Source organism: Nematolebias whitei, chromosome 3 (assembly GCF_014905685.2).
Source record: "Nematolebias whitei isolate Nwh7 chromosome 3, NemWhi1, whole genome shotgun sequence".
NCBI classification, from domain to species: domain Eukaryota; kingdom Metazoa; phylum Chordata; class Actinopteri; order Cyprinodontiformes; family Rivulidae; genus Nematolebias; species Nematolebias whitei.
The window spans coordinates 11,923,798-11,937,099 of record NC_056500.1 but is presented as its reverse complement, the minus strand read 5'-3'; the positions used below and the strand labels follow the sequence as shown (position 1 = coordinate 11,937,099).

The window sequence follows — 13,302 nt, the reverse complement described above, 5'->3', positions numbered from 1 at the left end:
AACTGAACCACCTTCAAGCTTGCAGCTTACAGGAAGGGGAGGTCACAAACATCTGGATGTCATGGCTCCCTTAGTGGCCTTTTTGTGGCGGCCATGTTTGCTTCCCTGCAGGAGGGCTGCAAGTGGCTCAAGTGAAACCAAGCCATAGTGCTCTTTGATTTATTTGGCTCTTCCTTACACACACGTACACAGTATCGCTTTTGTCCTGTTCAAGCCTTAACTATTTATCTGTCTGTACTTAACTAATACATTTTTTCTAATATATATTGTACACTAAAGTGTAACGTATCTGTAGGTACAAGCTGCTTTTGTATTTGCAGGCGACTGTTCATACAGTTGGTCCTTTTTTAACTTTAATTTTTCTTCCCAGAATCCTGTCTGTCACTCTCGCTTTGATTCGTCAGTCAAACTGATGTCTTGTTACTGCTTCACTGCCTTTTCTGACCCAGGTTCCTCTTTAAATCTCCTTGCTGAGAATTAGTGTGTCTTTTTGTGTGTGTGCGCGCGCGTGTGTGCGTGTCTGTATACGTGCGTTGCTATGCTGTAACTGTAGGAAGTGTCAGCCATTTTGATCCCTAAGTTTGGGAGCACATCAGGAAAAAAAAATAGAAAACAGAGGGTCTAAATCAAAAAAAGCCCTTAATTGTTGTGACTTACAATTTAATGAATTAACTTTTTTAGGAAAGAAAAAACGAACAAAAGCTGTGTAAATACTGCAGTGTAATATAGACTATATAAAGCCATGCGTATCAGACAATAATAAATAATATAATGAGCATTTCAAGCTCTTTTTTGATTGTGCTGTACTACAAGACGAGAAGAAATAACTAAATGTCAGATTCTTTTTTTGTCAATATCATAATGTACTGTTATATATTTGTAATATAATAATAATAATCCAAGGCAGTTCAAGTAATATATTATTCCTAAGTCAATATATGAGACTTAAAAGTTAATATTTTGCTGTTATTTTTTATATTTATGCCAAAAAATAAGGCGCAGTTCTCTTCTTTTGCTGTTTTGCTGTCGGACATTTTGATATTTCCAAGAACGTTTTTTGCAACTTTACCACTTTATCTTTAAACCCACAAACGGCTACAGTTTTTACAACAGTTGGCTCCAAATTAAACACTAATTCAACATTTATTAATAAAAATTGAATGTGCTGCAGCCTACGGGTATAGAAATACAACTCCAATTCTGACAAAGTTGGGGTGTTTTTCCTGAAATGTAAATTTTTTAAAACTTCGATGATTTGCAAATCTCACAAACTCTATATTAAAAAAATATGGAGCAAAATAAACATGTCAAATGTTTAAATTTGGACATTGTACCTTTTTTTTAATGAAGATTATGTAGAATTTTATGATGGGAACAGATCTAGAAAAACTTGTTCCAGACCCATGTCTCCTTCTGTGAAGTGTCCTGCCTTTTTTAATCAACACGTCTAGGAAGTGAGGAGACGGTTTTTAGTCACTTATGTCTAGGCATGTTGCGATAAACAATAAATCAATTAATCGCATGATAAATTAAAATTATCAACCCCATTTTCATTTATCAGCTTTATTGTTTCTTCGTGTGTCTCTCTTTCTACTGAAGACACTGGATGACAAAAAGCTCAACTCCGGTATTCTTCACTGACCCCTCCCTTAATTTTTTCTCTTTAAAAATCATTTTAACCGTCCAAACTCACGTTTTTGAATCGTTAAAAGCAGCTAAGCTGAGAAGCTAATCTGAAAAGTTAAGCTAACAGGCCGACCTCGGGGGGGGAAAAACCTCCGTCTTGTCCAAAATTCACGATTGAAACTCGTGCCTTTGTAGAAAAGTTGTTTTTCTCTGCAAAAAGAAGCTGAAAACTTGTTTACTGATTTTTTTTTTCTTCACTCCCTCACTATCCATCCTTCGGTTCAAACAGTCTTATGCTGCCATCCAGTGGTTGAAAAAGGTACTACATTCAAAATAAAATCGACCAACTTTTCTTAAATTTGACAATAATTACTAATTATTGTCAAATTTCAAGCAATATTATTGTTTATCACAATAATTTCTGAGACAATTAATCGCCCAGCAAAATTTGTTATCGTGACAGGCCTACTTATGTTCTCTCGTTCTTGGCTGATGGAGGATTCAGGCGGTTCAACAGTCCTGAGTCTCTTTACTTGAGGTTTGGTGGATGGGAGAATGTTTCTCTAAAGCCTGCATCAACTTTTCTGCAATGAGGGTGCCATTCCAGATGTGTAAACTGCCTTTGCCAGAGCCCTAATGCACCTCTATACCATCAGAGAGACAGGCTGTTGAACTGTGCAGTGATGTCCGTAACAGAATCAGAGCTGTCTTTACTGCAGTGGCCCCTGAGGGCCCAACAATTACAGAATATTGACTTTCATCCTTGTCGTTTAAACTATGAGATTTCTAAACTATGGGTTTGTGAAATTTGCGAATCATTGCATTTAGTTTTTAAGACATTTTTACACAACATCCCAACTTTTTTTTTTTTTTTTTTTTGGAATCAGGGTTGTAAATGATCTCTACTTTTCAGTGTTTTCAGGAAAATCTTCTTTTCAAGATTACAGAAGAACAGAAAATGTCGAGGGCAGAGCAGCTTTTTTTAAATATTTTTTTTATCATGAAGTCGAAGACGCCGTTTCTTTATCCCTCAGTATTTTTGTGTAGATGTTTCTCGGATGTTATTGCACAGTCTGTGTAGACGGTTTGGTTTGTGTTATTAGAGACGAGTTCAGACTTCCGGTCTGACAAACCGGCAATAACTAAAGCTCCTAATGCTGTAGAAAACTGAATGTATAAGCTGTTAGTTTAGTATTTTATTGTTTTTAGCCATTAGATACAGGCACTGATTTATACACATGCAGAAAGCTTTTTTTTTCTTCTTTGTATTGGTGGTTTTTTTTTTGTTATATTCTGCTCCTACATTTCTGGTTTTATATCTCTGAGCAGAACATGAAATACATTGCCATGGCAATCACATGCACACAATGTGACGACTGAAAGACGGGACAGCAAAGTGGAGCAGATCTGAGCTGCGAGTTTGTCTGGGGTCAGACGCTCATAACCGCAGAGCTGAGTCAGCAGCGGTGGAGGAATGCAGGTACGCTCGTTAAAAATGACACCGAGGGCAATAAAACGACACAGTCCGTTCCTTCAGCCAAGATTCTTACATTTAGTTTATAAACCTGTGAAAAAAGATTAGATGATGTTTTGCTGCTTGTAACATTTTTATTAGCTGCTGCTGAAAAGCAAAAACAGGCTGTAATTTTTTATTATTTATTTTTTTCATTTACCCTTTATTTATACAGGTAGTCTCTGAGCCACGAGAACTCATTTTCAAGAGAGACCTGTTTAGGGAGCAGATGGGGGGTTAAGGGCCTTGCTCATGGGCCCAGAGTGGGGCGAATGAGGATGGGGGCAAGTGTGGGTGCTTCACCTACCCCACCCACAATTTTGATGTTATCGAGGCCGGGGCGTGAACCCGCGATCTTCGGATCCCAGGCCCACCCCTCTAACCTCTGCGCCACCACTCTCCTCGTTAAAGTGGATGTGGTAGTCGCTGAGAGTCATTCCCAACACACACACACACTCTTGAGCATGAGACTGAACAGAGGATGATTTTAACTTGACCCTAATGGCTCACTTCTCAGGCAGCACGGTGGAGCGGTTGGTAGAGCTGCTGCCTCTCAGCGAGAAGGTTGCCGGATAAAATCCCAGCCCGGGGCCTTTCTGGGTGGACGTTGCATGTTCTCTTCATGCATGTGTGGGTTTTCTCCAGGTGTCCAGTTTCCTCCCTTGGACCAAAAACTTGCGTGTTAGGCTGATTATTAACTCTAAACTGTCCCTAGGTGTGAGTGAGAGAGAGTGAATGCTTGTTTGTCTCTGTGTCCCTGTGATGGACTGTCCAGGGTGTCTCGGCCTCTTACACATTGACTGCTGGACATGGGCACCAGTGACCCCCGTGACCTGAAAAGGAAGAAGCGGATAAAAGATAATAGATGGGCTCATATCTCATAAAATGATCTACAGCTCTGGTGTGTAAAGCGGAGGGCGATATGCATCCCTTCTAGAAATGTTGAGTGTTTTAACAATAATAAGATTTGTGAGGCAGACGATGTGTTTAAATGTCTTATTTACAGTAAGTCCAAGATACTTTTCCAAAATTAAACATAAAATCTAGCTCTCAATTTGTCTCCTCGCTGTTTGATTGGTTGGTTGTGGGGGAGTGGTGGCACAGAGGGTAGAGAAGGTAGGCCTGTGATTGGAAGGTCACCGGTTCAACTCCATGAACTGACGACATGAAATTGTGTGAGAAAGGTGAAGCACCTGTCTCCACACTCATTTGCCCCACTCTGGGCCCTTGAGCAAGGCCCTTAACCCCCACCACCTGCTCCTCTGGGTATCCTAGCAGCTCTCTGCTCCACACAGAGGGCTGTGGTAGCTCGGTGGTCTGTGGTTGTGTCAGGAAGGACATCCGGCGTAAAAACATTTTCCAAGTTAGTTCACTGTGGTGACCCCTGAAGAAGGGAGCAGCCGAAAGAAAAACTGTTTGGTTGTGGTCTGGTTTTGCTGCCGACACCTGTAATAGAAGCCTTTAGCTGTTTAGCAGCATGTTACGGTAACATTTTTCATTTGATCTTGAAGAAAGCTGCGTTTTCTCTGCAGCTTCTGCCTGAACCTGTGAGTCGGTCACAAACGGAGCATTGTTCGTTTATTGACGGCTGTTTTTTCAGTCAACTCTTCACAGCTTTTTCTGGCTTTTTTATACAGTTGATTTACATTTTTGCCACAATTCTCTGTGCGAGTGGTTGTACTGCTGATGGTCGTTCCATCCTCCTCTTTAGAAGATGAGGAAGATGTTGCTCCAGTTTGTGGAGGTGAAAAGCTGCAGCAGCAGAATTGGCTCTAAGCTGAGATCACCCATCGAGGGTTGAAACAGAGTCTTTGTGCAGCTTGTTTCTTCACATTTGCTGCATTCTCCAGTAAACCCAGACGTGTTATTTATAACGTGAGGGGAATTATTTATGAAGTTTAGTGGTACCATTTTATTGGTCTGTTCAAATAAAAACTTTCAAAAGACTGGGGAGGCAATTACTAAGTAAATGCTATAAAGTTTGTCTCTTTAGTAGATAACTGACTAAATGAGGCAGACCTTTGAATCTGAATCGTACTGTAAGATATTTAAAAACGTGTGTGTGTTTCTAGAATATGGGTTCCTGGCAGGTAGGGTGTAGGAAAGAGGACGACGATGCTGGCTGTCTTACTGTCTGCTCGCTCACTGGACTGTTGAGTTTGTCTGCTTGGCACTTTGCAGGCACCTGTAACACACACACACACACACACACAGTAGGAATGTCCTCTCTGCTCTGAGTTGTGAATCATCTGGGCTCTCACAAAGATCTCCTGGTGCGATACAATCTTTATTATTTAATATAAATTGGGCTGTTTGTTTCTCGCCTGAGCCGTACAGATTTCAGCTGAAGTTCAGCTGTTCTTCCCTGCTGGTATCGTATCTGACGGCACTGATTTCACATCAAATTCATTCCAGCTGCAGCTTATTTAGATATTTTTTAATGAATATTCTGAAATAGGGCTGTTAATGTTGTTTCTTTAAGTCATCATCTTACAAAGTTTGGTTTCACAGCAGAGGAGCTTTGAAGAGCAGAGAAAGTGATTGTCACATCTCAGAGATGCTGACGGAGCTCGATACAGATGGACTCTGTTGGCTTTTGTCCGTCAGTGGATGTCGTCGTTAGAACGTCGTCTTGCTCCTTTTGGGTCAGCAAATGTCCTCAGATGCTGGGAATCAAATTATTTAAGTCATTTCTTTAAAACGTGGAAAATAAAACAAAATTAAATTAAAAAATCTCCAAATTACTCCCAAACCCGTGCTCGGCTTCTGCATGAAGATGTTTTAAGTTGCAGGTTTTTTGCTCTCCGGATGCAAAGCAACACTTTTGTTCCCGTCTGTCTGTAATAATCTACGACTGATTAACGATTGGAGCCAGAATAATTCAAGATGGCCACCACAGACACAGCTGTAACACTAATTTACAGAAGTGACGTTTGAGTTGGTAGCTGAGAGTCGTTGCTCAGAGCAAGATGCAGCTGTGGTGGCCATTTTGAATTAAAACTGTCACGACGGGCGGTGGCTGATATTAAGCTTTTTATTTTCTTGGTACAGTATTTGGACACTTTTTCCTTTTCTCTAAAACAGTCTTCACATCAATGCGTAATATCAAACCAAAAACACTTCCCGCATTTGATTTTATTGTTTTCATGTTTGGTTATTTTTCACATTTTCAGGCTGTTGGGGAATTGTTTGTTCGGTTCAGACCGGATTTGTAATTTTCAGTGTATCAGGTCTGTCAGCGCAATCATCCTCACAATGATCAGATGGAAAAGGAGTTTGATTTCTTCAAAACAGCTCAGAGTCTGTGTGGAAACGAGCCGAAGGAAGCTGAACCTTTCAGTTCTGCAACTCGGTTTAGAAAAACTCATTTCAGTGGTTTTATTAATTTTTTTAACTACGGTGATATTCTTGGAGAGGGCTTGTTCATGTCGGAGCAGAAAGTCTGTGGGTTTGGGACAGTTTAGGGGTGTCGAGCTCAGTTACTGAAAGGAACCAAAATTTAAAAACTCTGTCCGAGCCACGGGCCGCTTTCAGCTGATACATCAACTCGAGTCAGATACAGAGTCGAGTTTGATCCGTCTCATTTGCTCTTTCCACATCAGAATCAATAATGACAGAATGATCCAGGAGTCTTTCTGGCTTCAGTTATCCAGCTGGCAAGAGAAGTCTACACTAAATTATGTATATCAGGGTTTTCTTTAAAGAAAAAAAATATACAATATTTTAAATTTAAATTGGGGAACCAGATTTAACCCGTGGCTCTTGAGTTTGACACATGTGGAAGTCTTTTTGTTTGGGATTACAGAAGTTTGGGTTAAAACCATGGTGAGTTTAACGACTGCCCGAATGTGAGCACAGCTTCACAATTTTAAAGACTTTCTGACTCGTTCAAAGCCTGTAAATAATTTTAGATTTGCCATGTTTACTGCTCTGCAAACTGATTTTGTTTAAATGCTTTTTTTTTTTCTGGCCTGATATAAATTGTAGATTTTGCTAAATTTTCTATCACACTGTTTTACTGTGAATATGGTATTTCTAGAGCATTTTTGGCATGCCACCTTACAGCGTTTTATTTAAAACCAAACATTTTTAGGAGTTAATCCTGCTTTACTTAACATAAAAAACAACTTATTTCGTTGTGGATTTGTCTTTATTTATTAATTTCTTTTATTTAGAGCAGAAGGAATTGTCTTTTATATTCCTAAATAAACTGTGGATTGAAACTTATATTTGATGTCTGCGGTTTGTTTTCTCGTTGCGCTCGGATCTAGTGAGAAGGAACGGATCAGTCAGCTGCAGGTGGAAGATGAAGGTTGTTTTGCTCCAAGAACTGACAAAAATACTCCTTTGCTGTGGCACTTTACATATACTTTTATGTTTTCGTAATATAGCAAGTTTACAGAAGAAAAAGCTAAAATATAAATGAAATATGTTTTTCAGAAATAAAAATGTAAAAACAAATTACACGGTGTAAACCTCTGTATCTTGGAACTTCTTTCCAAAGGAAACCTGCAGTTGTGGCTCCTTCTCTTCCAAAAGTACTTTGACCTGAACCTGAAGCTCCATCAGAGGCTTCAGTGCCCACATGTGTCCCGACATGTTTAGATGCATCTTAAATGAAAAAATAAAAGTGCAAATGCAGCCTTAACAGGTTAAACTTTTTCTTTGTTTTAGATCCAAACATTTCCCAAAGTCCTACGTGATTATTTCAAAGGGCTTGTTTAACCTGATCACAATCTTCACATTTATTAATGTTTGACATTTTGGCTCAATAAGAGTAAAACTGCTGACTGGCTCTGATTTACTGCCACTTCTCAGTAGCTGCATTTGCACATTACATCCTGCATATCTAGGCACATTCATACAAATAATGATTGTTAAAAAATATTTTTTCCTCTTCAACAGAACTCTGTGAAACCAAATCTCCTCCAAAAATAGCTCCCGTCTCACTGAATCCCATCCATCAAAGGATTTTTCAGTGAACTTTTCACGTCTGTCCCCTGAACGAAGGCATCAGAAGTACTTTTCTCTGCTTCGTTCCCATCAGTCCTCATGTTTGGCATTCCATTCAAAGCAAACAATCTAAAGTACAGGATCATATTTACCAAAGGGTCGAAGGCTATACGATGCTCATAAAGTTATCATAAGATTCTGAAATACAACAGGTTAAACATGGAGGTTTTATGCAAGTATGATGGCTTTGTCTCTGCGCAGTGAAGCTGCACAAGCAGATGCTGATCTGGAATCAGTTTCATGGTCCAGTGCCAGACGGCAACAAAAGCTTCACTTTCAGGGTCTCCAGCAGCGGGAGGTTTAGAATGTGATCTGTTGTTTGAGGCCTTTCTGCAGGACGGACAGCTCCTCGATCAGACGTTTGAAGGAGATTCTCTTATCGGGTGCGTGCTCCCAGCACTTCTTCATCAGCTCGTACACCTGCAAACGTGGACTCTGTTAGTGCGCTGCTGCTCGGGGCGCAAGTATGAAACTGGTTGAAATTAGTTGGATCTAAAACATTTTCAGTAATGTTTTTAGCGTTTCTGTTGTGATGAGTTACTCACATGCTCAGGACAATCGTCAGGGCAAGGCAACCTCTTTCCATCCTGCAGCACTCTCACCAGATGGATAAGAGTCATATTACCTTGAGTTTTACCCATAATTTCCATGAAGCGCTGTGGAGGTGAAAACAAAGGCAACAAATCAAACGGCTGCTCCGTCTTAAAAGACAGTTTGTGAGTGTAAGAACCTTTGAAAGCTCTTTCAAACAATAGATCGGGGTGCCCAACACGTTGGTCGCAATCTACCGGTAGATCGCATGGCATTAAAAATATAGACGTCAGCCTATCGTCCATCCTCACTATGAAATTTGTCACTTGATTGACATACAGGGCAGCCAGTCTGAGGCCCCGTTCACACGACGTGAAACTGCAGCTTTTCTGCTGCGGTTCGACCGTTCATTTACAAAACAGCCCTCGTTCTCTCTGAAACCGAAGGTTTCTGAATCGGGGAACCCCCCACGGTGTGAGATGCTCCGCAAGTGTAAAGCTCAACATGCGCACTACAGTCGGCTGCAGTCCAAAGTTTTTCTGCACTAACAACAGTTATAATAAACGGCAGAAAGCAAAGTGTTATTTGTGCTGCTCACCCTTTTTCAGCATGTAGCAGCAAAACTAAGAAAACCAGTTCCAAAGAGACGTTGGTGTATTCACCAGTTTGGATGTAACGGTCATGCAGACGCTGCATGTGCAATGAATGCAGCCGAGTCCAGGATCAGGGTTGCCAGATAAATTTTAAAATCTCTTATTTACTCCCTCCTTTTCTGTGCACATGTTCATCAACCACACTAGAGCTGTCATTTCTAACACGGGCCCGAAGCCCGCCCCGATAACGTGCTGGATGGGCGGGCTGGGCCGGTGTCGGCTTTTGATTGGGTCAGTGGAACAGCCGCAATCCAATTATATGATAACATGGCCTGCCATACCTTCACCAAGCATTTCACCATGAGCTGCCCAGTCTTGAAAGAGTTAAAAAGTTCAGTTAAGCCTCAGATGAGACTATACTGCCAGGAAGCGATCCATCGCCCAACAGGAGGTTCATTCATTTGCTGCACTCAGTGGACGCACTCAGTGGACGCACTCAGTGGACGCGCGCAGCCAACGACCCAAACAGATGAGATCCCAAACCAGACGTGTCAGAGCTGTCCGTGTCTGAATTATGCAGAACGAGGGCAGAAACAGGGTTTAAATGCTCTTTGACGGCCATGAAAGCACAAACACCCCATCGGCTTCGATATTCTGCACCTTTTATTCAGCCGCGTGTCCCCGATCATTTATAACTAATTAAAAATATTGAGGGGGGGTTCCAGGTTTGGACCTGTAATTACTGTTGATTCGTCGGGTCAGGTGGGGTTAGAAAATGATGCTGGGGCCGGGTCGGATATTTTGGGACCGAATGCAACTCTAACACACACCTCATCTTGGAATATCTTTACTCCGCAGTCAGCATATTTGACAGTTTAGGTCAAAATACTATCATTTTAAAGCAACAGTACTATAATTCATTTCTCATCTGGCAACCCAACTGATATTGAAACTACAGCGTTTTTTTGTGTAAACCCGCTCATTTTTTGTTTATTCCCTCCAATAAACATTGAAAAAACACGAACGTTTCCAGAGGTTGTTCTTGTGTAAACAGGGCCTTATAGTAGGTAGATCACTTCGACTTGTTCATTTTAAAAGCAGCTCGTATGTTGGAAAAAGTGTGGGCACCCCTGAAAAAGATAACTTCCATCTCTTGAGGACGAATGGTCAAAACATTAACTGTGCTGTAAATGTCAAGAGGAAGAAGCACTCGGTTCACATCTGAACGATTAACGGTACCTATTTTTAACCTTTAAAAACTTTTTTTTAAATAGAGAAATTGACAACTGGTGAAATCCAGAGATTTTCAGGATAATTTTTGATGGATTTTTATTGGCCTGCCAGCTTCCTGTTTCTCTTTTCATCTCTGTGCTATGAATACTAAATTTTAAAAAATCCCATGACTTTCAGAGAACCCTTTGAACTGTTTGGTCCTAATGTTAGAGTGCATAAAAAATATTTTCATCAATGTCAGGTCCTTATTACTTATGGCTCAATTAAAGCCTGATGTAAAAAACAGCTCTTCATTATGCTCCAATCTGCCAGTGTTGGCACATGCTATTATTAGGAACGCTCCAAACAAAACATGTCATCTGCTTCTTTGGCTAAAAACCCGACACCATCTGCTACCTACAAAAGACTGTTCAACCAAGTGAATGTGAATATAAAAGCATTTATTGTACATTAAATCCTAAAAGATATACTAGGACAAAGAAGGTTTTGAAAATGTGAGATGTGACTGACCGTCATCGGGCTCTTGGAGGAGTCGCAGTAGGTGATGATTTCATACATCGTCACCCCAAAGGACCAAACATCCGAAGCCAGGTAAAACTTACAGGAGGTCAGACACTCTGGTGCATACCTGAAACACAAAACCACAGCGTCAGCGGGCGAACAACCAACATTTCCGATCCAACAAATCGCTCTATTTTAATAAAGAGAAAAGTATTTTTTTCTTAAGAAAACCCTTTTAGTGTTGATATTTTAAGCGTTTAATCTCGGATTTTAAAGTAAAAACAATGTGAAATAAACCTTTATCGGTAGATAATCCCAAATTATAATTGTTCTGTAAGAAAAAGGAACTGATCTGCAGCTGCACAGAAGATCCTTTTAACTCACTGATTTTAAATCTACTCGTGAAGCAGGTGAATCTTTATTTCTATAGCACATTTTCAAACCAAAGTTCCAAATAAGACGATAAGAAATATTGGTTGTCATCTTTGAGTACATAAGTTTCCACCAGTCTCTCCGTCTAGACTCACCAGAAAACTGGGCTTTCGTTTTCATCCTTAACGGTGTAATATCCCTCGTTGTCTTTGATGCTCTTGGTGAGGCCAAAATCTCCGATCTTCACCGTCGTCTCATTTTCCACCAGAACGTTTCGAGCGGCCAGATCCCGATGGATAAAGTTACAAGATCCCAAATAGTCCATGCCCTGAAATTCAAATAAAAAATAACAAGCTCAAGCTTCAGTAACACGAAAGAGAAACGCGTATGATGACGGCTCTATTACCTCACATATCTGGCTACAGTAGCTGAGCAGAACGCTGAGGTCAATGTTCCTTTTGTTTCTGGGTAGATACTCCTTCAAGCTGCCCTGGGGTAGATACTCCATGATCAGCTTAATGGCCTGACCACCTGAAACATTTATTTCAGATGAACAAGGAGTCGACATGAAGCATTCCATGTGCCTGTCGGCTACAGTTTAGTTTTCGTTTGTTATTTTTTCTTTTGTTGTCGTACAAAACAAAACGTAGCTCGTGTGGAACTTGGGAACCTAAAGTGTTTGAATGCAATGGATTTCAAAGCCGGTGCATTAACAGGTGTCAGCGTTTTCACCACATTATTATTATTATTATTATTACAGCCAAAACAAGGTTTAAACTTATTTAACACTCAAGTTGTAATTTGTCAAAAGTAAGACATCTTAAAAAAGTGATCTGAAACAGCAATCGTCAACCAAAATCAACCAACCGACCTTTACCAAAAGGAACGAATGACACAGAAGGTTTTGAACACAAGTCCGAATCATTAAAGTGACTCAGGGTTGAAACTGAACTTGGATCTGATCTGAACTAAAACACATTCTGCTCCGATTCAGTAAAACATTGCAGGAGTTAGTGAGCGTGTCTGTGCATGCATGTTGGTTTACCTTCTTCTTGACAGATGCCTTTGTATTTAACAATGTTCTTGTGGTAAAGAGCCTTCAGGATTTCAATCTCTCGAGAAAGGTTGTTGCTCTGCTCCTCCCGGTTCTCAGGTTTCAGAGACTTTACCGCCACCGTTTCACCTGTTCTGTCTCCACGAGGATCATAAAGGCACAGCTCCACTTTCCCAAAGTGTCCCTATGTGGAGAACATAAAACGTTTTAATGAAAAGGCACATTACCGACATCTGTTGAGCGGAATTTACTACTGTTCCTTAATGCAACATTCTGAAATTAATCTTGTGCTATTTTCTAGGACCATTTTAGAGGAAGAAGTGGGAGTAGTAGCTGCAGGGAGTGGTTTTCATCCAAGTAAAAATGTCACAGTGAGCGAACTCGCATGAAAGATTTGGCAATTGTTTTACTTCCTGACACAACCTGGGCTCGAACCATCAACCTCAGGAATACAAGGCCATGGCACAGACCACCAAGCTACCACAGCTCATTTTCATCAAGGTGCTCATGATAAAAATAAAAAAAAATGCATAAAATAAAATCCCAGAAAAACAAACATTCACCAAACACCAATAATAACTGCATAGTCAAACTATTCTGTTTGTCCCTGCAAAATGTTAAACAGAAACAAACACAAAAGAAATAAAATACAATAATAATAATAATAATAATAAAACCACAAACATCAGTTTACCTCTCCCAGTTCTCTGATCTTCTTTAGGAATCTTTTTTCAAACACAGTTGGGTCTTCCTCGGTTTTAACGGGGGGTTTGATATGAAGGTCTGAGAGATGGAAGGACAAGAAAATATATATAATATACACATTTAGCAAGGTGGGTAAAATCTGTATTTTCTTCAACAAATGC

General features: G+C 40.3%; 1 protein-coding gene across 1 annotated transcript in view; it reads right to left on the bottom strand.

Moving 5' to 3' along the window:
• Positions 1–7,303: 7,303 nt before the first annotated feature.
• The window catches only part of jak1 (Janus kinase 1), a 31,582-nt gene continuing 25,583 nt past the window's right edge, over positions 7,304–13,302 (bottom strand). The window contains exons 19-25 of the mRNA XM_037698003.1: positions 13,131–13,219; positions 12,428–12,620; positions 11,789–11,913; positions 11,538–11,710; positions 11,020–11,137; positions 8,698–8,808; positions 7,304–8,572 (exon numbers count right to left, since the gene is read on the bottom strand). Of these exons, the coding sequence (XP_037553931.1) occupies positions 8,453–8,572; positions 8,698–8,808; positions 11,020–11,137; positions 11,538–11,710; positions 11,789–11,913; positions 12,428–12,620; positions 13,131–13,219 (929 nt within the window). The 3' untranslated portion in view covers positions 7,304–8,452. The remainder of the gene's footprint in view (positions 8,573–8,697; positions 8,809–11,019; positions 11,138–11,537; positions 11,711–11,788; positions 11,914–12,427; positions 12,621–13,130; positions 13,220–13,302) is intronic.